This window comes from Denticeps clupeoides, chromosome 1 (assembly GCF_900700375.1).
Source record: "Denticeps clupeoides chromosome 1, fDenClu1.1, whole genome shotgun sequence".
Classification (NCBI taxonomy): Eukaryota; Metazoa; Chordata; class Actinopteri; order Clupeiformes; family Denticipitidae; genus Denticeps; species Denticeps clupeoides.
In genome coordinates this window covers 12,879,273-12,906,671 of record NC_041707.1, presented here as the reverse complement: position 1 = coordinate 12,906,671, position 27,399 = coordinate 12,879,273, and the positions used below count along the sequence as shown (strand labels likewise).

At 43.7% G+C, this 27,399-nt stretch overlaps 3 protein-coding genes across 3 annotated transcripts; 1 reads left to right on the top strand and 2 right to left on the bottom strand.

The window, feature by feature from the left end:
- Positions 1-3,587: 3,587 nt before the first annotated feature.
- Positions 3,588-6,081, bottom strand: kcnf1b (potassium voltage-gated channel, subfamily F, member 1b). The gene has a single exon (XM_028997125.1). The coding sequence runs from the start codon at positions 5,864-5,866 to the stop codon at positions 4,439-4,441; it is 1,428 nt and encodes a 475-aa protein (XP_028852958.1). The 5' UTR covers positions 5,867-6,081; the 3' UTR covers positions 3,588-4,438.
- A 1,560-nt stretch (positions 6,082-7,641) lies between these two features.
- Positions 7,642-23,101, bottom strand: rbm25a (RNA binding motif protein 25a). The gene is made up of 19 exons (XM_028997067.1): positions 22,948-23,101; positions 22,681-22,827; positions 19,065-19,186; positions 18,909-18,958; positions 18,574-18,750; positions 18,375-18,432; positions 16,394-16,554; positions 16,112-16,303; positions 15,876-15,959; positions 13,382-13,629; positions 13,192-13,303; positions 12,047-12,136; positions 11,877-11,950; positions 11,642-11,792; positions 11,150-11,552; positions 8,772-9,076; positions 8,443-8,541; positions 8,290-8,337; positions 7,642-8,140 (listed from the first exon to the last, which is right to left on the bottom strand). Coding segments are annotated over exons 2-19 (2,469 nt in total). The 5' UTR covers positions 22,683-22,827; positions 22,948-23,101; the 3' UTR covers positions 7,642-8,047.
- On the top strand, positions 21,622-27,289 carry arg2 (arginase 2). The gene is made up of 8 exons (XM_028997208.1): positions 21,622-22,083; positions 22,197-22,269; positions 24,258-24,432; positions 24,684-24,843; positions 25,043-25,137; positions 25,254-25,358; positions 25,479-25,615; positions 26,325-27,289. The coding sequence occupies exons 1-8, from the start codon at positions 21,973-21,975 to the stop codon at positions 26,513-26,515; spliced, it is 1,047 nt and encodes a 348-aa protein (XP_028853041.1). The 5' UTR covers positions 21,622-21,972; the 3' UTR covers positions 26,516-27,289.
- The last annotated feature ends 110 nt before the right edge of the window (positions 27,290-27,399 follow it).

The following is a 27,399-nucleotide window of genomic DNA, read 5'->3' as shown; positions in this document are numbered from 1 at the left end:
TGTTCACGCTCATCATTTATAATATGATCTTGTTAACTTCACATGTTCATAGGTTCAGTCAACCCGAAATTCAAACTGTTGTATTTCTTTACAAACACTTTAACATCCATCAGTTTTCTCTCAGACTGCAAACGCATTTTGTCACACTGAGGTAAATATAAATTATGTAACAACAGCCTTTGGCTTACAAGTAAATTTGTCTTGATAAGATGTGGCGACACATTAAATATTAAACATTTTGCATTTTGCCATTTATCTGAGTTTACATTTACAGCATTTATCAGACGCCCTTATCCCGAGTGACTTACAATCAGTAGTTACAGGGACAGGACAGTAAGTGTCTTGTTCAGGGACACAATGGTATTAAGTGGGATTTGAACCTGGGTCTTCTGATTCATAGGCGAGTGTGTTACCCACTAGGGGCAGTGGTGGCCTAGCGGTTAAGGAAGCGGCCCCGTAATCAGAAGGTTGCCCTTTCAAATTGGGACCACTGAGGTCCCACTGAGGTGCGACTGAGCAAAGCACCGTCCCCACACACTGCTCCACGGGCGCCTGTCATGGCTGCCCACTGCTCACTCAGGGTGATGGGTAAAGGACACGGTGCACAAATTTCACTGTGTGCACTGTGTGCTGTGCTGCTGTGTATCACATGTGACAATCACTTCACTTTATCTTTATTACTTTATCTTTAGGCTACTACCACTTACTAGGCTACTAAAACCAAAAGCCAGTGTTTTGCAAATTACACACATTCTTGCTTTCAACATGCACACAGAAGCCTGTGCTGGGAGCAGCTGTGGAGGTTAAAAGGTTCCATTCCGTATACTGTGGAACCTCAGTCAGGCCCCGGTGGGGGGACAGGACTGTCACAGAGTCACAGACCTCAAAGCACAGCACAGCAGCAATGCACAGATATAGCACACAAATCCAGCACTCCAACACGTGCAAACACAAAGTAAGCGAGCATAAGGACACACTGACGCAGACTGTCACACACCAGACAAAGACAAATTTATTAAAAAACGGGAAGAAAAGCAACCTGCTATGCACACAGACAAAAGCATTCAAAGTTTAAACCTATAGAAAACACTAAACTGAAACTGAGGGTGTGAGATTAAAGGCATATTCCCAGCCACCCACATGAACAGGCAGCAGTGTAGACACACACACACACACACACACACACGCCCAGCAGATGGACTCAACAGTACAGACAATAAGACCGTTTCAGTGCTCTGTAAGTCGTTTAGTGACTTTTAATTAGTACACCAGAGCTGAGCTCTAATTGAAAGTTTCCCATGTGGCAATTTATCGTGCATGAAGAGACCCCGGTGTTCCCATGGTGATGGGGGGAATGGCCAAGATGACTGACAGCAGGAGCAGCGCTGGAGAGACGGATGGGAGGCTTGCACAAAGCTCTACACCAGCTTCAAAGACACGGCCTTTAACAGGGACTCAACCGCAGCGCCCTCTAAATATAATGCCGGCCCTTAATTAACGAGTGTTCGCCGCAGACGCAAACGACCTATTCAGGCCAAGCGACAGCAGCGTCCCATTAGCTTTCTGATTAGGATCAGAACAAAAAGGCTAGTCCAGTCAGAGCCTTTACAAAACCAGATGCATGCACAATGCCAGTCGCAATAAGCAAACTGTCACACACGCATACACACATCAAACAGAACCGCATATAGACACGTGCAAGCACGGGAGCGTCTCATCTGCTGCGAGAACTCGACCCTCGGATCAGCTCCAGCTCAGCTGCCACGGTCACAGTGCTAATGCCCGGGGGCAGCCATCTTGAGCGGCTGCCATCGACGGCTGAGGTGTGGCCCCGTGCTGCGCGGCCTCGTGTTAACGTGTGTGGTGGTGGCTGTGAAACCAGGAGACCCAGGTTCAACCCCACTTACTACCATTGTGTCCCTGAGGGTCCCTGTAACTTCTGATTGTAAGGCGCTCTGGATAAGGGCGTAAATGTAACACTGCACGCTGAGAACAGCCTGTCTTCCTATAAAACTCATTCGTATTCGCATGTCCCTGCCGTTCCCGCTGAACTATGTGATTGCAAGATACCAGCCAGAACCTAAGGGGGGGGTCGCCCTATTTCCAGACACTCGTTACCACACAAAAAATTCCAGTGTGCCGAAGGGGGATTATACAGGGGTCAGCATGTCAACACTGTGGGTGTTTAAAAAAACCAACTGTATCACATGGACATGAATAGCAACTGCTTTCAGGGTGACAGCTGTGGGTTGTGGTGCTGTCATGATCTTAGTATCGTCAGTTGCCTCATTATCATTAATAATTGAATTTGACATGAGAATGTTTTCTGACCTGCGTTGCAGAATCTGAATTTGGACAGAATATGTACACAATGAAGACATTCAGTATGTTGAATAATGTAATAAATTACATTAAAACCAATAGCCACTCATTATACAATAAGCATTTTAAGGAACATCCTACGGATTTGTGGACAGTAGAATCTGAGCTGGATTTTCCTGACATTCGCTTGCTTGCCTCAATGACTGAATAAAAGGCACAAGGAATAGAAATATGTGGTCTTCGTATCTTGGATCTGATGGACACCCAGCACATGTAATGATTTCAACGCTGAATCCATAATTTGTTCGCGCAGACACCTTTCCAGTCGCAGCAATCAAATCAGTTCCTGTTTATTCTTTCTGGTTTGTGCTGGAGCGTTCTGCATGATGCACACCTAATATTCACACTGATTGCTATGGTTTCTTAATAACATTTGTGTGCTAGATTAATTCAAATTGGTCAAATGAAATAAGTTCAGAATTAAAAGTCCTCTTTTTGGTTTTCATTGATTTTGTTTGACGTATTAAGTGTGATCAAAATTCCTTGTCAGTGCAGTTAGCAGAGAAAAGAAGTGTGTATAAATAAATTAAATAGCAATTTACTTAATAGTGCAAACTATACTTAATTTCCACGGCATTGGAAACGTAATTGTAATTAGTATAAGACAGGATGTGCTGTGGAAGAATGATGGTGCAGGTGTGTGTGTGTGTGTGTGTGTGTGTGTGATGGCATGGAAAAGGTGAAAGAGATGTTTAAAAATGGATCTGGTGAGCAGTTTGTCTGCATTATTCAGGACAGCTGGAGGGAAGAGGCATCACCTGTGGCACCGTGGTCAGCCGGGTGTCCTGGGAGAGGACTGGACAAATGAAAGACTGAACTGGAGCTGGATGAGCAGATGGATGGATGGATGGATGGATGGATAGACACACACAATACACACATTTGGTAACAGTTATGAATGTTTTATATGTTTTTATAAACCTCCAGAATCCACAGAAACATTTTTATGGCGCTGAAGGAAAATAATTTAAATATTTTAACATTGAACCCTAATTGTTCAACATATAAGTATAATATGTACTACTGTAAGTGTAATGAAAAAACAGTTGATTACTGCACGTATGTGATAAAGAATAACTAAGAACAACTACTAATTTGTGAAAAGCAAGCAAAATATAAACATATATATTTTAACCTTATTTTATTTTAATTTTTTTATGCTGTTCCAAATTTTTGCTCATACAAATTCAGCCGAGACCAGGGGGCTATTACAGACATTTTAATATGTTTCCAGTTGACAAGAGTTTGTGAAAGATGAGCACATGCCCTGGACAGAGGTATGTTTCCTTGCTTTTACGAATCAGCAGTTCAGTTCACCGCTTCTCTCTGGTCATCCCTACACCGGATGTCCAGTGTCCCACGGCCAAAAAAAAAATAATAATAATAATAAATAAAATGTACATATCAAAAACACCCAAAAAGATGGAAACACCAATAATATGTTTTCGAGTGGCTTCTAAAATGCCAATATTTTATTAAATTTTTTTGGCATGCATTTAACTGTATAAGCGATGAATAAAGCCTGCACATTTGGAGTATGAAATCCACACAGGCACACTGATCAGCCATAACATCGCCTTGTATTGAGTAGGTCCCTCGTTTGCTGCCATGGAGGTTCTACTTGGTCACTACCTATGTTCAGGTAGGGGGTACGTGTCAAAGTTGGATCCAAATGAATGCAGGATCACACATGACACAAACAGGCCAGTAATAGATGCTTTTGGTGGTGGGCATTGGTCCTTGTGTGTTCTGACAATCAACATTTTTGGACCACGGGAACGTTCCATAAGATGAAATGACAGTCATCTAGTCATTTCGGTCCTTGCCTATTTTTTCTGCTTCTGTCTAAAATCTCCAACCCACTGACACGTGTCAAGTCAGCTCTTTTAAGTGCTCATTATGTTATGGCTGATGAGTGTGACGTGAGTTAGCCATCGTACTTTTCCTACCCAAACGATTCAGTGTCCATTCTGGAGCTGTGCGTAATTCCAGCATGAACAGCAGATCGCGCTCTGCTCGGCTGAAGTGGCCTTTTTTTATCACCGCCTTTACTGGTCTATGATAAACGTTCTTTTTTTCCAGGCTCTTTGGGAGTCCTCTGCGCTCCCGTCAGCAGCGCCAGCTGGGCGTCGCCGTGCGCCTCGGCCGCTGCGCTTTCCCAGACTCCGGATTCGCTCTCAGACGTGCGCATCTGCAGCTCCATCAACTCCAGCTCGTGCTTGGCGGCGGTCTCCAGCACCTTCTGCTTGTTGTAGTAGATCACGAAGTTGTTGATGATGGGGTGGATGGGCAGGGCGATGGCGATCACGCCGCACAGGAAGCTGATGGCGGCGTTGCACCTGCCCAGCGTGGTCTTCGGGTAGATGTCCCCGTAACCCACCGTGGTCATGGTGATGATGGCCCACCAGAAGGATTGCGGGATGCTCTTGAACAAGGTCTCCGGGTGACTCTGTTCCATGGTGTACCCGAGTGCCGAGAACACGAAGATGCCCACGCCCATGTACATGAGAAGAAGCCCGAGCTCCTTGAAGCTCCGTTTCAGCGCGTAGGTGAGGGTCTGGAGGCCGGAGGAGTGGCGCGCCAGCTTGAAGATGCGCGCGATGCGCATGATGCGCAGCGCCTGCACGGCTTGCTGCACGTTGGCCAGCTCCATCATAGCCGTACCCAGGAACGTCAGGGTCAGAACTACGTAGAAAGGCATGATGGCCAGGAAGTCTATGATGTTCATAAAGGAGAGCGCAAAGCGCACCTTGTTTGGAGAGGAGAGGAGGCGCAACACGTACTCGATGGTGAACCAGCCTATGCAGGCGGTCTCTATAGCGTCCAGGGTCGGGTGCTCCACCAGGTTCCCCTCGCCATCCTCCACCTGCAGATCGGGGATGGTGCCCAGGCACATGACAATGGACGACACCAGGATGAAGAGGAAGGACACTATTGCGATGACGCGCGCAGGCAGCGAGGACTCCGGCTTCTCCATCAACTTCCACACGTACTTCTGACAGCGCTCCGAGCGGCCGACGGCGGGGTCTCCCTCCCGGTCGTCCAGGATGAGCTTCACTTTGTCCGCGATCTCCGCCAGCTCCTCTTCCTTCTCGTTCAGGTTGCTTTTGCAGCACTCGTCCAAGTAGCTCAAGTCAATTTTCCAGAACTCCATCTCTTTTATAAAGCATATCGGACAGATGCCCCTCTTCATGTGGATCTCGCCGAAGTAGTAGACGTCGATGATGCATTTGAACGCGTCGGGGTCCCTGTCGAAGTAAAACTCCTTGTTGGCCGGGTCGTAGTCGTCGCAAAGCGCGGCGAGCGCGTCGGCGCTGGGCGCGTCCAGGCTGACCAGCTCGGCCAGGCGGCTCTCCGGGTAGCGGCTCAGCACGTCCCCGTACAGCACCAGCTTCACCCCGCCGACGTTCAGCGCGACCTCGCAGTCCTCGCTGCACTCGGAGCCGCCGCAGTTGGCGTACCGCGGTCTGGGGACGGTCCACATGGCGGCTCTCTAAACTGCGCGGGGCTGGTCGCGCGTGTTGGACATGTTTCCTTGCTAGAAAGTCCAGCAAAGTCGTTTAACTCGCTGGAGAAAAGAAAAGGCAAAAGAATAAAGGAATAAAAGTACCGACTCGCCGCGGAGCGGAGAAGTTCTGTAACAGGTCTCCGCTCTCCACTCCTCCTCGGCTCCCCCTTTCCTCCCTCCTTCCCTCTCTCTCTCCCTCTCTCTCCCTCCCTCGCTCACTATCTCTAACTCTTGCTCTTCCTCTCTCTCTTTCTCTCTCTCACTATCTCTCGCTCTTCCTCTCTTTCTCCCTCTCTATCTCTCTCTCTCACACACACTATCTCTCCCCCTCTCTCTCCCTCTAACTCTCCCTCTTTCTCCCTCTCCCTCTAACTCTCTCTCACTATCTCTCGCTCTTCCTCTCTCTCTTTCTCTCTCTCACTATCTCTCCCTCTCTCTCTTTCTCCCTCTCTATCTCTCCCCCTCTCTCTCCCTCTAACTCTCCCTCTTTCTCCCTCTCCCTCTAACTTTATCTCTCGATCTGTTGCATCCACTTTATTCTGCGCGTCATGAGCGCGCAACGCGCGGCCCCGAAACCGAAGCTTATCGATTATGTCAAACTCGTCGATTAATCAGGAGAATCTCTAAATTCTAAACATTGTGCACATTGTATTTCAGATGGTATATCTTGTGTATGTAAAGAAATTATATATGATAATGTACATGGACACAGTATGAGTGTCGCTGAAAAGTCTTTTTCTCTCTTAAAAAGCCTGAAGTAGTATTTTTCAGACATACAGCGCCACCCATTGGCAACACCGGCAACGTCGGAAACTTCATTCGTGTGAGTGTTTTCTAAGAACAGAATATATTATAAGATAAATCTTTACTGTCATTGTCATTCCTCAAGGAACAACGAAATTTACGATGCAGTCGACTCAGTGTGAGACATCTAGAATAAAACTAATACAAACATATAAAATAGTAGTAAACATAATACACAAATTACACTGGAAAAAATATACAATACAATTTGCACTGGATTTTTTTTTACACATCTATTGCACTTAACTTCACATAACGAGGCGCTCTATGAACATTCTATGGAGATATAGTACATTACAGTTTATTTTGAGATTCGAATCTGGATTGCTTATGGATAAAAGCTACTTTTCAGGCAGTTTGTCCCAGTTTTCATTCCTCTGTATCTTTTGCCAGATTGCAAACACTGGAAGTGTTGATGAGCGGGTTGTAATGTGTCCTGTGAAACGTCAATGGCTTTTAGCGGCCTCGTGGTGTGTAGGCCAGGTCTTCCCCCAGCTCAATGTCCAGGAACCTGAACATATACCTGGTGTGGTTGCTCCTCAGGTGGTCCTCTATCCTCCTGCTGTATGCTGCCATGGCTTCTCAGATGCCTCTCTTCAGATTGGCTCAGGCTGTACTGTAAAGTGTCCTATCACCAGACCTGAAAGCAGTATCCCTGGCTTTCAGCAGGCTTCGGATTTGGTCTCGTATTTCAGGAACGACCTTTGTTGTACAAGTTAGACAGGCCAGAAATCTGTTCTTACTAAATTAACCCAAAAGAAAATAAAGAATGAACTTTAAACGCTCATTTGCTGCTTAAAACGGTTTTATTCATGCGCATGCGCACATTTAGGAGAACCAAAAAAAAAAAAAAAAAAAAAAAAGTATGTCACAGACAGAACAAGATTCACAATGGGGATAAAGTCCTGACAGAGGTTGAGTGCAAACCTTTAAAAAAAAAAAAAAAAAAAAAAAGGAGGGGGGGGGGGAAAAAAGTTGGCACGCCCTTCCATTCACCATTTGAAATGATCTGTTGGATCAACTGGGACAAATTGCAGCGACGTGCTAAATCAGTATAAAATGCATGTGCTGGATGCCCTCATAGACATATGCAGATACCCAGTCAAATACAAAAAACACACACCTTAATCAAATCAGACAAGCTCATAAAATTTTCACATTTTTAAATCATCCCAACCCAAATCCACATAAATGTCACGGCCACGTATATGTACAGAGCCTCGGTCGACAGGACATCTCACATGTTCCCACAGTACCCAGCACAAAAAGCCTGCACTGAGTCAGATACAGTAAGCAAAATGAGGTTTAAAAAAAAAAAAAAAAGAAAGAAAGAAAACAAAAAAAATCTTTTCATTATTTCACCAGTCCAATTTTCTTGGCCTCCGTTTCATAGATCAGCAGCCTCCACATTTTCACAATAAAGACTTCAGCTTCTTCATCCAAGACCTGAGAGCAAAAATCACAGCACAAATAAATCCTGTGTGAATAGCCATTTGTGCTTCAGATAAAGTTGATTAAATTGTGTTATTTTTAATTAGACAACACATACAAACAAAAGGGTACTTCTCATAATACATTACAATTAAAACACTCACCATGGCGACGTCATCAAGTATACCCTGTGGTGTGCTGTGGGCCATCACCTATGCAAAAAAAGATTTAAAAAAGGTCAGCATTTTTACTAATTTTTTAACGGCACTTCTCTTCTCTTCCAGTTTGCATGAGTTGAAATGACTTCACCCACAAACCTTAGAACACACAAAGTCAACCAGAGTGGCTTCTTCCTCTCCAATGTACTCTATGATCTTCTTATTAATCCATGGTCTGATCCGTCGCTCCATGAGGGTCTGTAACCAGGACGGATCAGTTAAAAACAGAAGTTCTGGAAGAGGAGGCGCTGCCCATTGACAACATGCTTGTTATTTTTCATGATTTCGGTTGCATGAAACTTATTAATTTAAGCTCAAATCGCACTCTATAGTCTAACAAAGTCTGCCATTTGTTCCAGAAATCATCTGTGCTGCCAAGAATCATGAGCAAACAGTCAGGTGCATACACATCTTTTCAGAGATCTCACCGAGTCAACGATGGCCCAGTCAAGGGGGTATGAGAAGAGCTCAGGTTTGGCAGTGGGGATCTTCTCAATCAGACTCTTAATGTGCTTGCGCTTCTCCTCAGTATTGGCATTTTTAGCCCCCAACACCTCCACGCCATCTAGGCCCAGGCCTCCCTTGTCCTCCTCGCCATAGTCCAACGGAACCAGCTTCCTCTTGCGTGGAGCCTCGTCAGCCTCCTCGTCATCAAACTTGTTGAAGACGCTGTCCACCGCGGCCAGCTTCTTGCGCTTCACAGAATGGGGCTGATTGGGGCTGCCAGTGGCTCCTGATGAGAAAAGAAAAATCCTCAGCCGGTACACTAGGATGTTTCCCCCCAAAATGATACAGCCTTGCACCTCCAATGGTATTAATAACACAAATGATTAATGGTGAGTCATCGAGTCGAGGTTGAGTCATTTGTGCAAATATCACTGCAGAAGCCTATCGGTAATGGCTCTGCTTCCAACCCCTGCTTCTATGAAAGCAGTTTCATAAAAGGGTACAGCATTCAAGTACCACCAATTTCAAGCAGGTATACATACATATAAACTGGAATAAACACCAGCACACCCACACACACATCTGGCTCTTTGGATGCTGCTTCAAAAGGCAAAAAGAGAACATTGGATATTTAAGTTCTCAAGTAAAGCTTATCATTATCCAAATGTATTTAAATGACACAAATCTACATTACAGGGAGTGCAGAATTATTAGGCAAATGAGTATTTTGTCCACATCATCCTCTTCATGCATGTTGTCTTACTCCAAGCTCTATAGGCTCGAAAGCCTACTACCAATTAAGCATATTAGGTGATGTGCATCTCTGTAATAAGAAGGGGTGTGGTCTAATGACATCAACACCCTATATCAGGTGTGCATAATTATTAGGCAACTTCCTTTCCTTTGGCAAAATGGGTCAAAAGAAGGACTTGACAGGCTCAGAAAAGTCAAAAATAGTGAGATATCTTGCAGAGGGATGCAGCACTCTTAAAATTGCAAAGCTTCTGAAGCGTGATCATCGAACAATCAAGCATTTCATTCAAAATAGTCAACAGGGTCACAAGAAGCGTGTGGAAAAACCAAGGCGCAAAATAACTGCCCATGAACTGAGAAAAAAAGTCAAGCGTGCAGCTGCCAAGATGCCACTTGCCACCAGTTTGGCCATATTTCAGAGCTGCAACATCACTGGAGTGCCCAAAAGCACAAGGTGTGCAATACTCAGAGACATGGCCAAGGTAAGAAAGGCTGAAAGGCGACCACCACTGAACAAGACACACAAGCTGAAATGTCAAGACTGGGCCAAGAAATATCTCAAGACTGATTTTTTTTTAAGGTTTTATGGACTGATGAAATGAGAGTGAGTCTTGATGGGCCAGATGGATGGGCCCGTGGCTGGATTGGTAAAGGGCAGAGAGCTCCAGTCTGACTCAGACGCCAGCAAGGTGGAGGTGGAGTACTGGTTTGGGCTGGTATCATCAAAGATGAGCTTGTGGGGCCTTTTCGGGTTGAGGATGGAGTCAAGCTCAACTCCCAGTCCTACTGCCAGTTTCTGGAAGACACTTTCTTCAAGCAGTGGTACAGGAAGAAGTCTGCATCCTTCAAGAAAAACATGATTTTCATGCAGGACAATGCTCCATCACATGCGTCCAAGTACTCCACAGTGTGGCTGGCAAGAAAGGGTATAAAAGAAGAAAAAACTAATGACATGGCCTCCTTGTTCACCTGATCTGAACCCCATTGAGAACCTGTGGTCCATCATCAAATGTGAGATTTACAAGGAGGGAAAACAGTACACCTCTCTGAACAGTGTCTGGGAGGCTGTGGTTGCTGCTGCACGCAATGTTGATGGTGAACAGATCAAAACACTGACAGAATCCATGGATGGCAGGCTTTTGAGTGTCCTTGCAAAGAAAGGTGGCTATATTGGTCGCTTTGTTCCAGAAATTTGTTTTTGAATGTCAGAAATGTATATTTGTGAATGTGGAGATGTTATATTGGTTTCACTGGTAAAAATAAATAATTGAAATGGGTATATATATTTGTTTTTGTTAAGTTGCCTAATAATTATGCACAGTAATAGTCACCTGTACACACAGACATCCCCCTAAAATAGCTAAAAATAAAAACAAACTAAAAACTACTTCCAAAAACATTCAGCTTTGATATTAATGAGTTTTTGGGTTCATTGAGAACATGGTTGTGGTTCAATAATAAAATTATTCCTCAAAAATACAACTTGCCTAATAATTCTGCACTCCCTGTAGTGGTGCTTTAATAATGGGTAATTAATTATATGACACCAAGAACACATTTTGTCATTATATTGGAAACATTATAACAGACACAATCTGCTCCATACCCAGTTTGAGGCTGAGCCCAATCTTGGGCCTTGGCTCTTCTATTGGCTGCATGCCTGGAGAGTTCTCATGGGGGATGATGATACCGCAGGGTGATCCATTGCTGGGCGTGTTGGGTGTGGCATTTCCGCTGGCGGAGGAGACCGAAGGAGCAGCAGTGATTGGACGCAGTGTGGCCTTCAGGCATGGCTTTGTCTCCAGCATGTCTTCATCGTCCTCCTTCTCTTCATGGCAATCCTCCACATCCTCTTCCTCGGAGTGAGGCTCAGAGTGCTGGTGAACGGCGCCTCCTCTTGGCCTCCTGTCAAACTCCTCTCTATGGCTGCGTTCATGAGGCACTTCATTCTCCTCTTCTTGCTTCAGCTGGGGTGGCCTTTGCTTTTCCATCGCGGCCTCCTGCTCCATCTACAGAGCGATGCCCAAATAACACCACACTTTATGACCACTAAATGTAGACAATGTAGGCCTTCACACACAAAACGACCGATTCCTACCCTTTGAAGCTCGGCATCTGGGTCTGGATGCCCCTCAGCCAGAAGCCTCTGTCTGATCTCCTCCAGTTCCTCCTTCTCCCGCTTGCGGTCCCTCTCGTCCAACTCCACCTCTTTCTCTCTGTCCCTCAAACGCTTCTGCAGGGCGCTGCCCCTGGGGACACAAAGGTTGATAAGCCTCTGCTTCTAATATCTGAAGTCAAGTATTGTGAGGCTCTTATTGATCTACAAACCACACCTGTAATATTTTGGGTCATCTCGATCATCATCATAATCTTCCAGAAACTCTTTTAACCGTTTGGCTTCTTTGGCCTGGTAGGGGGGAGATAAAAAAAAAATCAAAGCTAACAAGGAGAGAAAACCATAGAGAAAACCGCTGGACTCCCTGAGTCACCCAGCCATCCTTACCATCTCCCTCCTTCTCTCCTCCTCCCGCTCAGTGTCTTTGCTGTAGTCCCGCACTTTCTTTCTTTCCCTGATCTCCCAGTTTTTCAGACGCTGCAGGAAAGAATGAAGCTCACCATAAGGACAGGCTGAATTTCACGGAACTGAGCCTTTTCATTTATAATTAAAAGACGGCAGCTTCAGAAGAACCTACATGCAATAATAACAATGCAGACATTCTAAATCAAACAGCTTCCCATGTATTATTGACAGCAGATGATTAATATGGTCCTGAGATTCTCCCCCCCCCCCCCCCCTGCATATTTATATTTAAAATAATATTTGCATAAAAACAACCAAGCCAGGGTCACACAGGTTGCTGAGGTTGATTTCAAACATTCTGAAAAAACTCATGGTGGTAATGTAATGCTGGATATTTATCTAGTTTTGTTTGTTAGGATTTTTTTCTCTGCATATTTTCATTGAGGTTGACCTATTCCCAATAAGATGCTTGATTTATTTAATTTTGAATGGCTTCTTTCCTGATACAGCACCAATACAAGAAAGACAATTAGCATGTTTAGAGAGACTGATCCGGGCCTTTGTCTCCTCATGCTTACATTACTGTACATCAGTCTAGATTGTTCTTTGGTTTGTCACTTGCAGGTTATCCAAAATTCAGCTGCTCACCCATCAACCAGAACCAAAAGACATGACCAAAAAACAAACTATATAACTTGGCATTCTTCTCTGGTTGAGGGTGATACACTGGTTTTAATGTGTTTTACAAGACATTTTTTTATTGGTTAAATGAACCGTACATCAATTAAGCATATTGATTTTATGTGTCTCATCCTTTTAACTAATGTCATGTTTGCTTAAGCTTGTACAGCACTTTGGATGACTGTGTCTGTTGAAATGTGTTCCATTCAACAATAAATTAATTAAAAAAAAAAAAAAATGATGGAAATGATGCCGTGAACCTGCTGATGTGATATGCAAGGGGTGGTGATTTTGAAGAAACTCGTATATAAGCTCTTGCGTCCATTAAGTTGCCCTTATTTTTACTCGTTCCAGTTGTTTTAAGTATTTTGTATGTTTTCTTTTAGCGAAATTCTTGAACAGCAGCCGATTGTAGGACAAAACTTGATTGTATTTAATGCCTTCACCTCCTGGTAGGCTGCTTCCTTCTCCCGGAGCTTCCTCTCCAGTTTTCTGCGTTCGTACGCTTCCTCCTCATCCTCCTCACGATCTCTTTTCTTCTCGTCTCGAGTCCTTTCCCTGCAAGACAGACTCATTACAAATCACATTTGTGGATGATGCCGTCTGCTGCTGCATTAATCCTCCACCCACACACACCTGGACCTGCTGCGGTCGCGGCTCCTCTCATTGTCCCGTTCTCGCTCTCGCTCCCTCTCTTTCTCCTTGGTTCTCTCGCGGTCTCTCTCCCTCTCCCGTTCCTTCTCCCTCTCTTTCAGTCTCTCCCGCTCCCGCTCCTTCTCCCTTTCGCGGTCCCGCCGTTCTCGCTCACGCTCCCTCTCCTTGTCTCTCTCTCTCCGTTCTCGCTCGACCTCCAGCCGTTCTTTCTCCTTCTCCTCCTCCAGTTTCTGTGAGGGCCCAACACAAAAAGAGGGGGCAAAGAGACTTGGGTCAGAAGCTGCACCAGGACCGCAGGCATTCAATGGAGCAAAAACAAGTCTACGAGGTATGTAGTGTTAATAACACTCAAAAACCATCCTTTATCTCCCCCCTCACTCACACACACACTCAGGGAAGTAAAATGACACTGCTCAAGAAAATGGAAGCTATAGAAGACACCAGAAACAGAAATGTATGAGTATTTAAAATGTATGCAATACCTTTTGCTTCGATTACACAAGGATTACATTACACCATTACCTGTACCCTAACCAAGCAAAACAGCAGCTCTCCTGTTTCTTAATATTGGACTGTGATGAACTCTTGCTCAACCCCAGTGGCAACAGGGTTAGATAAACTTTGATGTTTTGACGTCAATGTGTTTTGACACGTTGCACAATAACTTTATGGTCCCTTAACATCCACAACACATCAGATAAGATACAGGGTATCTGGGTCATAAAATAAAATAAAATAAAAAAAACAAGAATAATAAATGAGACAAAGGATCCAAGTGGTTCCCTGAGTTCTGGAAAAATCCATCTACATTTTGACAGTCAGGTGAAAAGTAGGAACTTCTCTGCCACTGAAAAAAGGAAGATTGATCTGTGGAAAACTAGTTGGTGACTTACAGGTGTTGAACTACGGATTCAGCGCCTCACTGCCCTTAAAGCCTACAAGCTAGGCCTAGGAGGAAAAGCAGGTCAAACCATTCACAAAGTGAACAAGTGAGGCCTACAGGTAACCAGTCACAGATAAATACCTTGTTGAGGTTGTGGGGAATCTTCACACAGTGAGTCTTAAAACATATGTTGCTACAATCTTGAATTCACTCCAGTTTGGCAAAAGGATTGAAATCATAGAAGCGATCTTACCCGGGAGTCGTCTTCAGATGGCCCACGGACTCACAGACAAACATGAAGAAACGCTCACCAACCAGGCATAGATAAGCCATGACCCACAACGTTAACAGAATATGCAGATACTGCTATAATAATTATTTCAATCTGGGTCTCATGTCTGGAAGGTGAATGTCACAGCGAATGCCAATCCGGTGTTGTCTATCTGACTTCTGAAATATTCTAAATCAGATACTCTGTAGTAATGGCAAAAAAAAAAATTGGAATGTGAACTGTACTATGTACTTTTTAGACTTTGTCTAACGTAATACTAGTGATGAATTATGTAATCAGAGCAATATTCAAACAAAGGATTTAAATATGAGGAATTTGGGAAGTGAATGAGATGTGAAGAAATAAAGGAAGATGGAAAGAAAGGAAACACACACACACACAACTTACCTGAAGATCTTCAGAACTCTGAGTGCTGTGGAAGGGCACCCCCTGCTCTAGCACTGGCTGCAGTCAGAATTGCTGCAGTGGTTAATTAACGTCTGTGTTTCTTATTAAATATTGGCAAAAAGAAAATAAACACTAAACACCTGTCACAGTGAAAGACCTGCAAACGTTCACTGGACTATTGGCCAAATGCCTTTTTTTGCCCATTAGTAACATTGTATTTCAAAGAACCATGCTGTCAGATTGAGGCCCGAAGCCAGCTGCCCATTTGCAAATCCTTCAGAAGGGGGCGCCCAAAACGTTTAGAAAATAAATGGAAGCTCATACTTACATCCTATCCACGTAACTTTTTCCAAAGCTCTGAGATTCATCTTGCTTTAGTCACCATATGATCTCTATCATAATGGTGGGGTTTAATGAATAGATTAGCTTTAAGGGAACTTTACATTTGGTCCATGCATTGTTTGGTTATCTAGCCTGCTTGCCATTTTGTTTTAAACCCAAACTGAATTGATTTTGAATCTGCACTGAATTGATGTGAATGTAATCTTAGACTAGAAAGCCTTAGAACGTTTCCCCTTCATGGATTAAGCCTAAAAGACAACCTTAAATGAAGTGCTCCACACAAAAATATTTTTGAGCCTAGATCTAGGCTTTATCCATTAACAGGAAACTGGCCCAATTAGTTTTAGGTTTACAGCAGACATCAACTGCCTAATCCATATATTTGCTTCAATTTTTTTAAATATCAAGTTAATTGCTTGGCTAAATATGATTTGAGCATTGTGCTTGACAAAAGCTATGATGATATAAGTAAAGAAATTTGTGCAGGCGATTTTTTTTTTTTTCTTTTTTGTCCCAATGGTTTTTAAAAAAACGGGAAAAAAAAAAAAAAAAAAAAAAAAAACGTGTGTTACCTTGTGCGTGTCTCTGAACTTGCTGATTTCTCTGGAAATCAAGTCGCGTTTGTCCTCCTCCATCTCAATTGCACTGATATCCTCCTAAAACAACGCAAAGCATTCTCAATCAGATTAAGTTTTGCCAAAAAAAGTTGTAAAATTGGAAGCACTGGTCAAATGATGATGCTGAACAAATCTTGAAACCATTCTTTTGTGTCTTAGACTAAAAATAGGTTACTTGTACTGAATTGTACCTCCTCTTTCTTCTCCTTCCGTTTCTTGCGATGGTGGGAGTCCGAGTCCTGAGAGGGGGCATTGAGCTCACTGGAGTACTCACGAATTAAACCTTCGATGGCTCCATTGATGATCTGGTCCCTCCGCTTTGCCTCTTCATCCAATACCTCTTCATCCTCATCTTCTTTGGCATCATCCTCTAGCTTAGCAACCTACAATGACAAGAAATGGGGAAAAAGAACAAATAAAAATATGTCTATGAGCTGAACTAGTTTATTTGCCGAACATGGTTTTCAACATACCCCATTTGCACTCTTCTTCTTGGCCTTCCACTCATCTAGCTGGGCCTTTGTCTTGGCATCCACCTTCACTAGCAGCTTCTTGTCACCAATCTGCAGTTCGTGGAGCAGCCGCAGGGCTCTGAGTGTGGACTCAGGCTCTTTGTATTCACAGAAGCCAAAAGCTTTAGCGGGGAAAAGGGTAACCATAGCAACGTCATAACCACGGACACAGCTGGGAGCGTTTACTAGAGTCTACAGCGAGAAGAGACTGTAGTGACAGAAAAGCAAGCCAAGAATGTGGCACTGAAGGCAAATGGATAATTTTGGACTAGTGTTCTCCTTATTATGATCGAACTCAAAAAGAGAACATGTCATGTGACACTTAGGGTTGCAAAGGGGCGGAAAATTTCCAGTAAATTTCCGAAAAGTTTCCGGTAAATTTCCATGGTAAGTTAAGCTTGGGAATTTTGGAAATTAATGGGAATTAAGGAGAACTAACTGGGAATATATTATTTCCAAGCATAAAAATAAACAGAAATCATAAGAAAACCTCCATGCAAAATGTTTTCTACAGATATTTCAACATTTATTTGTAAGTACAATAGAATAGAACACGTTTCAATAACTTGTTTCAGGGATGAATAAAAACAGAAATGTTGAGTTCAATATTACCATCCCCTAACCCCGCTCATTCAAAAATGCCCCCTGTTTAAAAATCTCCACAAAGTCCCATTCAAAAGGTTAAATGAAAAATGCCACTTATCCTCCAAAACGTCCCATTAAACATGCAAATCTTCCTTCAAGCAATCTTCTTTTCTCATTTTTGCTCAGTCAATAGACTCTTCCTGGACCTCATCATCATCCAACAACATGTCCACTTCCTCAGCATCCAACTCTGAGTCTTCCTCTTCAGTGTCACTTTCCAGCCTTGTTGAGGATGGCTCTGTGTCAGGCTCAAAGAGCCGTAGGTTTGCCCGAATGCCGACCAGCTTTTCCACTCTCACATTTGTGAGCCTGTTGCGAACCTTTGTGTGGGTGTTCCCAAACAGTGACCAGTTGCGCTCGGAGGCGGCTGATGATGGTGGGATTTGGAGGAGGATGGAGGCTACAGGTGCAAGGGCCTCAGATTCACATAGTCCCTTCCACCAGGTGGCTGCAGATATGTGCTGGCATGACTGCCATATTCCATCCCCTTTCCAAAGGCCTTGCTTTGTTCGATACTTTGCCAAACTGCCTAGAACTTTGCCTTTATCGAGACCCAGGTGGTCAGACATGGCTGTAATGACCGCATAGGCACCATTGATCTCTTCCCCAGAAAGTATGCCCTTGTCATATTTGGGGTCCAGCATGTGTGCTTCTGCATGCACTGGCTTCATGCAGAACTCCCTCCGCTGTTCCAATGACTTGACCACAGCCGTTTCCTCTGCTTTCAGTAGTAGGGAAGTGGGCAGAATTGTCTGGATTTCTTCTTTGAGTTCTTCAAAAAGGCACTGGACATCTGACAAGATGGCACCATCCCCCTCTATCTTCGCTATTGCTGCTGCAATAGGTTTGAGGATTTTCTGACTGCTAGATACTCTTTCCCACCAACTTACCTCACTTGTTAAGTCTACAGGCTCAAATGTGTGCCTTCAATGCTCTTTGTCCTTCAGGCTCAAAAGTGTGGTCCATGTGTACATGTGATGGAGGCATGCACAGTGCCAGTAGGTGGACTCAATAGCCATGCAGCAAGCATGTGCTCTGTACATGTGATTAAGGAATGGCATGGATATTCAAGTGTATTTGAATTGCATTTGTTTGTTCTTGTCAATATTATGCTAAAATATACTTTGCTCAACTATATTTAAAGTTCCCTAAGAAGAGCCAACCTTCAATTTTGAAAATTCCCAGTTTATTCCCATAAATTCCCATTTATTCCCATGGAAAGTTTCCATCTTTGAAAATTCTGGGAATTTTGCAACCCTACTGACACTTTCATGAAGCATGCAGTTACAGAACGTACCTTGAAGTTTACCAGACGCTCCCTGAACTCTCTTCCAGCTGAGAACCAGGCCACATTTCTGCAATTAGAGGAAATTAGGAACATTTTACAACCAGAGTTCACCCCTCCCACTACATGACAACATATAGTTGCAGGTTTATAGGGTGGATTACTCAAGCATACAGTTTTCCTTTATATAATAATAATAGTTTTCACTTACTGCCAGCAACTGTCGAATCAGCATGTCAGAGGCTTTTTCTGAAATGTTTCCAACAAACACTGTGGTGGTCGGGCCACTGCCACTGCTCTCCTCTGTCTCCTTGCCTTGTGTGCTGCTTACATCCTTACGTGGAACAGTTGCCTTCGGTACTACAGACATTGGGGCAGGTAGCAAGACCTGGAAAGCATTCCATTCCATGATAAACATATGTATGTAAATTTTTGTATGCATCGTTAAATAGCATGACCTCAGTAAAATAATGTGTTAAGTCACTGTTGCTTTGAAGAAGCCCCCCTAAGATATATCATAGATTCCTTGTTAGGTCAGTTGCTCACCGCCTGTGTTGGAGCCATTATTCCCATGTGAACAGGAATCATTGGCGCTCCTGAGCAAAATAGAAATAATCATATATTACATATGCAAATATGTCTACATATTTTAGAGAACAGAACCTTCTCTCAAGCTCATTCTAATACTGCAGTTCTGCTGACCTGGAGGCACTGATGGTGGATACCCTCCAAACTGAGGTGGAGGTACTCCGGGAGGCAGCTGGGGAATCCCTATCTGTGGTTGGTTTAGGTGAGGGGGATAAGACATCTTGGCAATATTATGCCTTAAAAAAAGAAACATGCAATTAGTAATACATTCTATCACAGAGACAACAAAGAAAGAATCTAATATCTAATTCACAGTGGTCTGTGGTCACAACGCAAATATACTATAAAAAAGCGCTAGTTGTTGAACTGAAATAACAGCATAATCAGACAACCGAATGTAAATCCATAACAGCGGTCACTGTCATCACACAGTTTATGGTATGAGGCCACCTTATTGGAACAAAGACAGTGAAACCTCAGAAGTTCCAGGTGCAGCATACTACATGCAGGAGCAAACAGAACACACACACACACACACATATATATATAAGGTTAGTTAAGAAAAAATGAACCTGCGAACCTATGTGCACCAGAACAGACCTCCTTCCTCACACCATATTGCATTACACAACCTAAGCCCATTTAAGGCTGTGGAATCAACAGGAAACTTGCAAAGTTTCTGACTTGAGGTCATTTTAACCTGGCCCCTGCTGGTTAAAACTGCAACATCCCTGTAATCGTGGTTCGAGTGTCACTGTGCAGGCAGTGTGGCAACTCACTGCTGAAAGACCACAAGCTTTACATGCCGGTTCTCTCACTTGCTCATCAGCCTGGGTTAGGCCGTTAAATTCACACTAAATCAATGATATTTTAGATTCAAACATTCTTGTGCTAAGGAAGTTATCCCTAAATGAATGTGGTTTAGTTCTGAGGCACAACATCATTTATGAAAGACCCTGGTAAGAATATGTATAAAAAAAGTGAATCATACATGCTAATTATACAAGAAAACAGGTCTACACACAATATCAAAATATTTTAATTAAAATCTGATATTACTGTATGATAGTTCACGATTACGTTGCCCTGATGCACATGCGTTTTGTCTCCACCAAACAGAGAAATCCATATCATCGTGGTTGGTTTTGACCCAGTTTATAAAGCCTCTCGTTCCATAGATTAGAAACCCAAACCAACATACATTTATGACACCTATAGCTCCTATTTCAATGTATAAAATGAACTCAACTCTAAATGAACCCACACAGTACACGGTGGGTTTACCTCGGTGTATATCTTACATAACTACTTCATTTCCGTCAATTATCTGTAAGTTTCCAGCTAAACTTACAAAATTGAACCGTAAAAAACTATTACTGTCTGACCGCGTATTATCGTTCCAGTTCAAATGAACAAAAGTAGATGGTGGCCTACTCTTTAGCTAGCATAACGCTAAAGCCTGTCGATTAATAACGCTGCACTAATTTACTTCGGAAATGTAGTTGAGCAACAAGATGGTTATAAAGTTCGTAAGAAATCGTGTTTTTCTGCCTGTTCTTTGTCGTGTGTGTTTACATGCAGGCCAAGCGAGACTCCCGACTCAGTTTAAGTCGCTGCTACTGCTAGCGCTCAGGAAACCGTAACTTACCCAGACGGCCGACTCAGTTCGTAGGTTTACACCGGTCAGACTCCAGTTTTATCCGCCACCAAAGCGTATCGGGTTTCGGACCTACCTCGCGTTCTTGTGGAATTAAATTGAACAAAACAAGAGCAGTTTTATCGGCAAACTAGCTGCGCGGCTTTCAATGGGCTAATAAAGATGGAGGAACGTGTAGCCCGCCACGGGTGTTGCCATGTCTCAACACAAAATCCTCTCAGCAAATAGACTCGAAATCGCGAATTACACTAATGAGTATTGACGACAAAGCAGAAATATCAGTATTCAACATATCATTCAATGTATAATGTTGGTTTATCAGAATTTTGTTTTTCCACGTTTTAAAAAACAAAGTCAAACAATTTATCGTAACATCCCAACCATTCATTCACAAAAAGCAGAGAGAAAACAATTACATAAATGAATGACAATGACACACAAAAAGGGATCATTTCATTTTGATCGCTTTGATTTAGATTACAATCTTAATATAGAGGCCAGTCTAGAAATGTAATTCAAAGCCAATGTTGTCGTGAAAACGCCAGTCCTGGCAACACGTATCACTGCTGCGCACGAGGCCATTTCTGATTTCTAACAGGCCAAAATGGCAAGAGCAAAGATATTTTCATTTTAAAAGACGCCTTGGCTGCGTTTATTACCAAATAACCAACAAATGGATGCCTCTTATTTACTATTTAAATGCATTCATAGAACTCGGCATAGATCACTCGCACCGATGTATTGTATTTAATTTATTAATAGGATGATTGACGGGATTGGTTGCATAACTGTTCACGCCCCGAAGCCCAGTGTTGAGCACTTGCTTTGGACGCGACAGTGTGGCCAGGAGGGGGGCGTTTTGTAGTGCGACCTCTGAAGCCTGTCCTTATATCACCATAATAACAGCATAAAAAAAACCATCCGGCCACCCGTGGTGGAAATTCCCCGCCCACCGGAGCGCGGCCCCGCCCCCGCCAAAACAAACCCACGCTGGGGCTGCCCTCATTGGCTGGAGGAAAGGTGTGTGGCGTCGGACCTCGCCGCAGACCTCTTGCCTTGAATGGGCAAGGCTTATCTAACTATCGGAAGTGATTAAAGATGCGTGTTGGGTTCTAGGGGTTCGAACCGAGCGCGTTTTTTTTTGTGTTGTTGCTACGTGCATGAGGTCACGTGGGGGGAGGTTTTTTGTTAATCCCAGACGTTCTTTTTTTTTTTCTTCGTGCCCTTCGGCCGTTCGTCACTCATGAATATGAATGAGATTAAGAGCCAAAATCCAGCCGCGCACCCAGTGTCAGCATCCATTTGAGCGACGAGTCGCCCGGACCGGACCTGCCGCTGCTCTCGGTACAACTTCTCGGCGCCACCATGGCTCTGCGGGGACCCCTGTGTCGCCTGCTGCGGACCCAGCTCGGCACGTGTCCGGGGAGCCGCGCGCATTCCGTGGCAGTTCTGGGCGCTCCGTTCTCTAAAGGACAGGTGAGGACCTGGTGCAACTTCGCATCATGGCTGCCTGCGGGTCTGGTCCGTTTATGTCCAATTAAAATCTCCTGGACGCGTTTATATAATTATTATTATTTATTTTTTTTTAGAAAAGGAGGGGAGTCGAACACGGACCGAAGGCGATTAGGGATGCGGGTCTCGTCGAGCGGCTATCACAGTTAGGTAAGATATCTGTTTTCATCTTTTAATTACTCAATGTCTTAGAGTTGCCTGTTTACGATACACGATCAATACAATCGGTTGTTTCACGCCTTCTATTTATTCATGCTCCAGACGCAACGCGTTTCAGACTCGGAATTATTTTCAGAATTATTTGCCAGCAGGTGATCGGCGTACCTAATGCGCATGCGTCGCGTCTAATAATTGTCTTGTCACCGAATAAAAAATGGTCAGAAATTGTACATAATGACAGTGTACCTGTGGGTAGGGTCTATGCAGTTTCAGTATGCTGCTTCGAATAGGTAACTTTTTTTTTTTTTTTTTTTAAGATGAGGTTACGTGAGTTCTCTTTTCGCTGTGAGTGTGTGTACGCTGCTGGTGGTGGACCGGAATGGTGTCGACATTGGTACTCACATGGACAGAGGGATGGTTTCTGTGCGTCACAGCCGCCCCAGACTCAGTGACTCACCCGTTCCGACGGAGGCGCGTCTGCTTCCTCGCCCGAAACGAGCCACTCAGAGCGGACGTCCCTGGCGCGCCGCATATGTCCTCTTACGCAACCTCCAAAAAAAAAAAGACGTATTTTTGCACACGATGCACGATGCGTCGGGGTAATGATTTAAAAAAAGGAAAACCACGATTTAACAGAACTAGAGCGACGACCCTTCGAGAATGTCGTACTTTCTGTTTTATTCCGTCCGCGTAAAAGTGTGTTTTTGGCCGCGGCGGTCCTCGAACGTGCGGCTAGAATTCTTCGCAGAAACGGCGCAACGTTAAAGTCATTCCGGATATTTTACTTTTTTTTTTTTTTTTTTACGCTGTCACGGTCAGCCGTGGAGCAACTAAACAGCGTGTCGGGAGAACACCGGAGCCGCAACCGGCGCGTTACGCAATGCGCCGAACGCGGGACACGCCGCTTCTCCGTCTATTTCTGGAGAGCCGCTTCAGGAACACACGTCGCCCCATTAATATACGACCCGAGGCACATTTGGAATCTGGGCACGAACCAGAAATCTGTTTTATCATCGGTGTTTAAGTCGTTGCTTTCATGGCCATGATGTAGGCTGGAAAGAAGAACATCTGAGGAGTGTTTGTGCATAAAATAAAGGTTTAACAACCCTGCTGTTAAACCGGATTTAATCACTGTGGCTCCGCTGTTATTTTTGTAACAGCAGTCTTGCTTGATCAACTAAATTTAGGCTGAATCGGTAGTGTCACTGGGGGCATGCTGACCTGTTAAGAAGACCCTCATCGAGCACCCTACCACTGATTTCTATTTAAATTATTACACGCACGAAACATTGAAGGCAAACCTTTTGTGGCAATGGCATTTGAGAATTTTTGTTTTAATTAGTCACTTAGTTACATGTATAAGTTCAATACAAAAAATAGTTTGGGTAAATTTAGCCAAAAATTGCAAATAAAGAATAGACATTGTTTCCTTAGGTCAAGAACAGAATGACAGATTTTGCACAATATAATGACGTTAAAAAAAAAAAAAAAAAGTCTTCCCAAATGTGATGTAAAAAAACTACTCAAGTACAGTAATGAGTTGTCCAGTCCTCAGCATGCGTCCAAAATAAAGCATCAGGTTGTATTTTACAGTATGTCCAGGTCAAGAAGTAATGCAGCTCATTCAAGCACTGGCTAAGCAACACAACACCCTTTAAAGTAGTGGAAAATGTCCTTAAGTTGGCACCACAACAACTTGATTACTGCATGCCTGTCCTCAGAGGCATTGTGGATAGCGGCGTTTCCACAGAAATTCTTGCATGTTTACATGCCGCTGTGTAGGGTAGTCGCTATGAAATCTGAGTCCACACTTGTGGGAAACGGGACGCGTGGAAAATGCTCCGTCAGACTATATTGGGTGGCACATGTCTTGCCAACTTGAGGAGTCTGAGTCGAGGCTGGTCAAAGCCCCCGCCTGAATGGCCACAGTATTGAATGACGTTGAATTCACTCGGCTTTGACGTACGTTTCGCCTGCAGACTACCACGTGCATGACTTCGGAGATCTGAGTTTTCAGCATTTGGAGATGGATGGGCACTTCATGCATGTGCCATTCCCCCGCACTGTTGGTCGCGCCAGCCAGCTCGTTTCAGGAGCCGTGAGCAGTGCCGTTGGAGCAGGCCATATAAGCCTCATGCTGGGTGGTGACCACAGGTAAAAAAAAATAAATAATAATAATAAAAATATTTCATTGTTTGTCTTGCTGGTGCAGTGTATGTGTTTTTATATTTTGGACAAGTGAGCCTACTGGAAATGTGTAAAATATACTCATTGTGCATTATGTAATGCCGTAGAAGTGCTGTTGCCAGTGTCCCTAGTGGCATAGGTGACCGGTAGAACCAGTAGAACCAGTGTCAGCTGGGTGTGTAGTCTTGTCATTGTGATTTTTGTGTCTGTTTTAACAGTCTTGCCATTGGCTCTGTGGAAGGTCATGCCCAACAGTGCCCTGACCTGTGTCTGGTCTGGGTGGACGCTCATGCTGATATAAACACACCGCTGACCTCACCTTCCGGAAACCTGCACGGCCAGTCAGTGGCCTTCATGCTTAAGGAGCTGCAGGAGAAGGTAACCTTGGTAACCTTTTTTTTTTTTTTTGAAGGGGCAGTGTGTTACATAGATAAATGGTCATGTGTGTGTGTGATTCTCTTTCGTTTTAATGTTTAGATTTCTGTTCTTTCAGTTCTTGTCTCGTTTCTTAGTTTTGTCTGCAAGCTAAGTGTTTTCAAACATGACATAACCTTCATGCTGCCTTTGTTATCTAAAGATGCCTGATGTGCCAGGGTTCTCCTGGATGAAACCGTTCCTCTCAGCTACTGATCTGGTCTACATTGGTCTTCGGGATGTGGATCCCGGCGAACAGTGAGTGTGGAACTAGACTGTACCTTAAACGAAAGGTGTTGGAAACGAACGTTTTATATTTTGGCTGCAGATTGTCTTACTGACCATTTTTTTTTTTTTTTTTTTGACACCCTCAGCATTATTCTGAAGAACCTGGGAATCCAGTACTTCTCTATGCGTGACATTGACAGGCTGGGCATTCACAGAGTAATGGAAGTCACGCTGGACCACCTTTTGGCCCGGTAAAAGGGGTTTAATTGACTTTATGTCTGGGGAAACAACAGGGAAATGTTTACAACATGGACTGCCAAACTTCTGTTGAATCCACACCCATGAACTGTTGACTGGTGGTTCTCCTACAGGAAACAGAGGCCTATCCATCTGAGTTTTGACATTGATGCATTTGACCCTTGCCTGGCCCCTGCCACAGGCACTCCTGTCAATGGCGGGTTGACCTACCGAGAAGGCATCTACATCACTGAGGAAATTCACAACACCGGTAAAATATTGTGATATTAATGCATGGCGAATGCAAAAACACGGCATTGTTGCCTTGTATGGATGCCATTGCCACCACAAAAACAAGGGTTTCTTGCTTACACATCCATATTTAGATGTCCATGTTTGGTGTCAAATACATATCGTATACTACTAGTCAAAAGTTGGGACGCACTTACTCATTTATGGATCTTGTGTGTGTGTGTGTGTGTGTGTGTGTGTGTGTGTGTGTGTGTGTGTGTGTGTGTGTGTATATATATATATATATATACACACACACAAAACTTTTTTTTTTTTTTTTCTTTAATTGAAGACCCACAACTATGAATTAACACCAGAAAGGTTCTAAAATAAGCAAATTAGGCAAAAACTTGAACATTTGCGGCTCTCCAACGTAGGTAGATTTTGTGATATCAGCATTTCACACTTCACAGAAGTTAAGACTTATCATGAACTTATGGGTATCTCATGAAGTGGCTTTTGATGATGACAATAGCAAACAAAGCAGTCATGAAGGTTAAAGAGGCGACTCCAATTCATCAAACATACTGCACTTTCATCTGCATTGGATTCCTCAAAATGTCCACACGTTTGACTGGTACTGTATATGTAGTGTAAAATCCTTTTTACACTTGATGTAAATCATCCTTTATAGATTTAAACATCAGACCATTATTGATAACAATAATCCTCTATTTTATTATATGCAGGCCTGCTCTCTGCCATGGACCTAGTGGAGGTCAATCCCATTTTGGGTACCAGCAGGGAGGCGGTACAGGCCACAGCTGGCCTGGCGGTGGATGTGATCGCATCGTCGCTCGGACAGACACGCGAAGGCGCGCACATGGCCTACCGAGAGATACCCACACCAAAGGAAGACACGGAGCAGCTGAGGCTTTAGAACATCCGACATGAATCAAAACTGGGTTGCCTACACGGGCCTCGCAGCGTTGCATTCCAGGAACTTCCACAGTGTTTGCTTGGAGATCAGGATGGAACTGTATTTTCAGTAACTGACAGGGTGAAACTCATGGGTCGATTCTTGTCTTGAGGTCATACGCTGATCAGAGCGAATCATATGCTGGTGAAGAGGTTCTGATTTAAAGCTCGCCACACAAAACCCCTTGCACGGTCGCTTCAGAGGGTCTGTTGCTTTAAAAAGCTACTCTCTGAGCGTCACAACCTCTGACTATGCTTTTGAGCATTATTTTACGGCTAGGGATACGCCACCTTTTTTTTTTTTTTTATTAAAATAGGCAGTTTAACCGCCTCAAAAAAAAAAAGAGGAGTGCATGAAACTGAGTGTGCTTCATTAGCTGACGTAGAAGAATGTTTGATCTTTGCCTTGAAACACACTGGCTGAGCCAGTGGCTTTACTGTCATGAGCTATTTGCACTTTTACCCCATTTTATGTTAGAGACTATTTTATATAGTCTTTTAGTTATTTTTTTTTTTTTTAAGATCAATTCCCTGTTCAGAGCAAGCTTCTAACCAGGCCTTTTAGAAACCCCTGCTGAACATGGTGTGTGTGTTATTTCATTTCCATCACAGGCAATCGTAAAATGTACCAATATTAATGAATAAAACTCCAATCTTAACAATGAAATGACACAAACACAGGACAAGTTCTCAATGTTTCTGTACATAATGTAATAAACTCGTGATTGGAAGTGAAGTGTGGCTTGTTATGAAGTTTTATATAAATATTTGTTTTGGAATAAACACAACTATTATCTAATTGCACGGAACAGCTGAACAGAGGGCAGTGGGTTATCATCTGTTTAT

Bases quoted from the DNA above. Each gene is read 5' to 3' on its own strand.
- kcnf1b (XM_028997125.1), bottom strand. From the start codon at position 5,866: ATGTGGACCGTCCCCAGACCGCGGTACGCCAACTGCGGCGGCTCCGAG.
- arg2 (XM_028997208.1), top strand. From the start codon at position 21,973: ATGGCTCTGCGGGGACCCCTGTGTCGCCTGCTGCGGACCCAGCTCGGC. The intron at 22,084-22,196 runs GTGAGGACCTGG...ATTTTTTTTTAG, and splicing joins CTCCGTTCTCTAAAGGACAG to AAAAGGAGGGGAGTCGAACA. The intron at 25,138-25,253 runs GTGAGTGTGGAA...TGACACCCTCAG, and splicing joins GATGTGGATCCCGGCGAACA to CATTATTCTGAAGAACCTGG.
- rbm25a (XM_028997067.1), bottom strand. The intron at 16,555-18,374 runs GTACGTTCTGTA...TCCCCGCTAAAG, and splicing joins AGCGTCTGGTAAACTTCAAG to CTTTTGGCTTCTGTGAATAC. The intron at 8,338-8,442 runs GTTTGTGGGTGA...TTTTTTGCATAG, and splicing joins TTGACTTTGTGTGTTCTAAG to GTGATGGCCCACAGCACACC.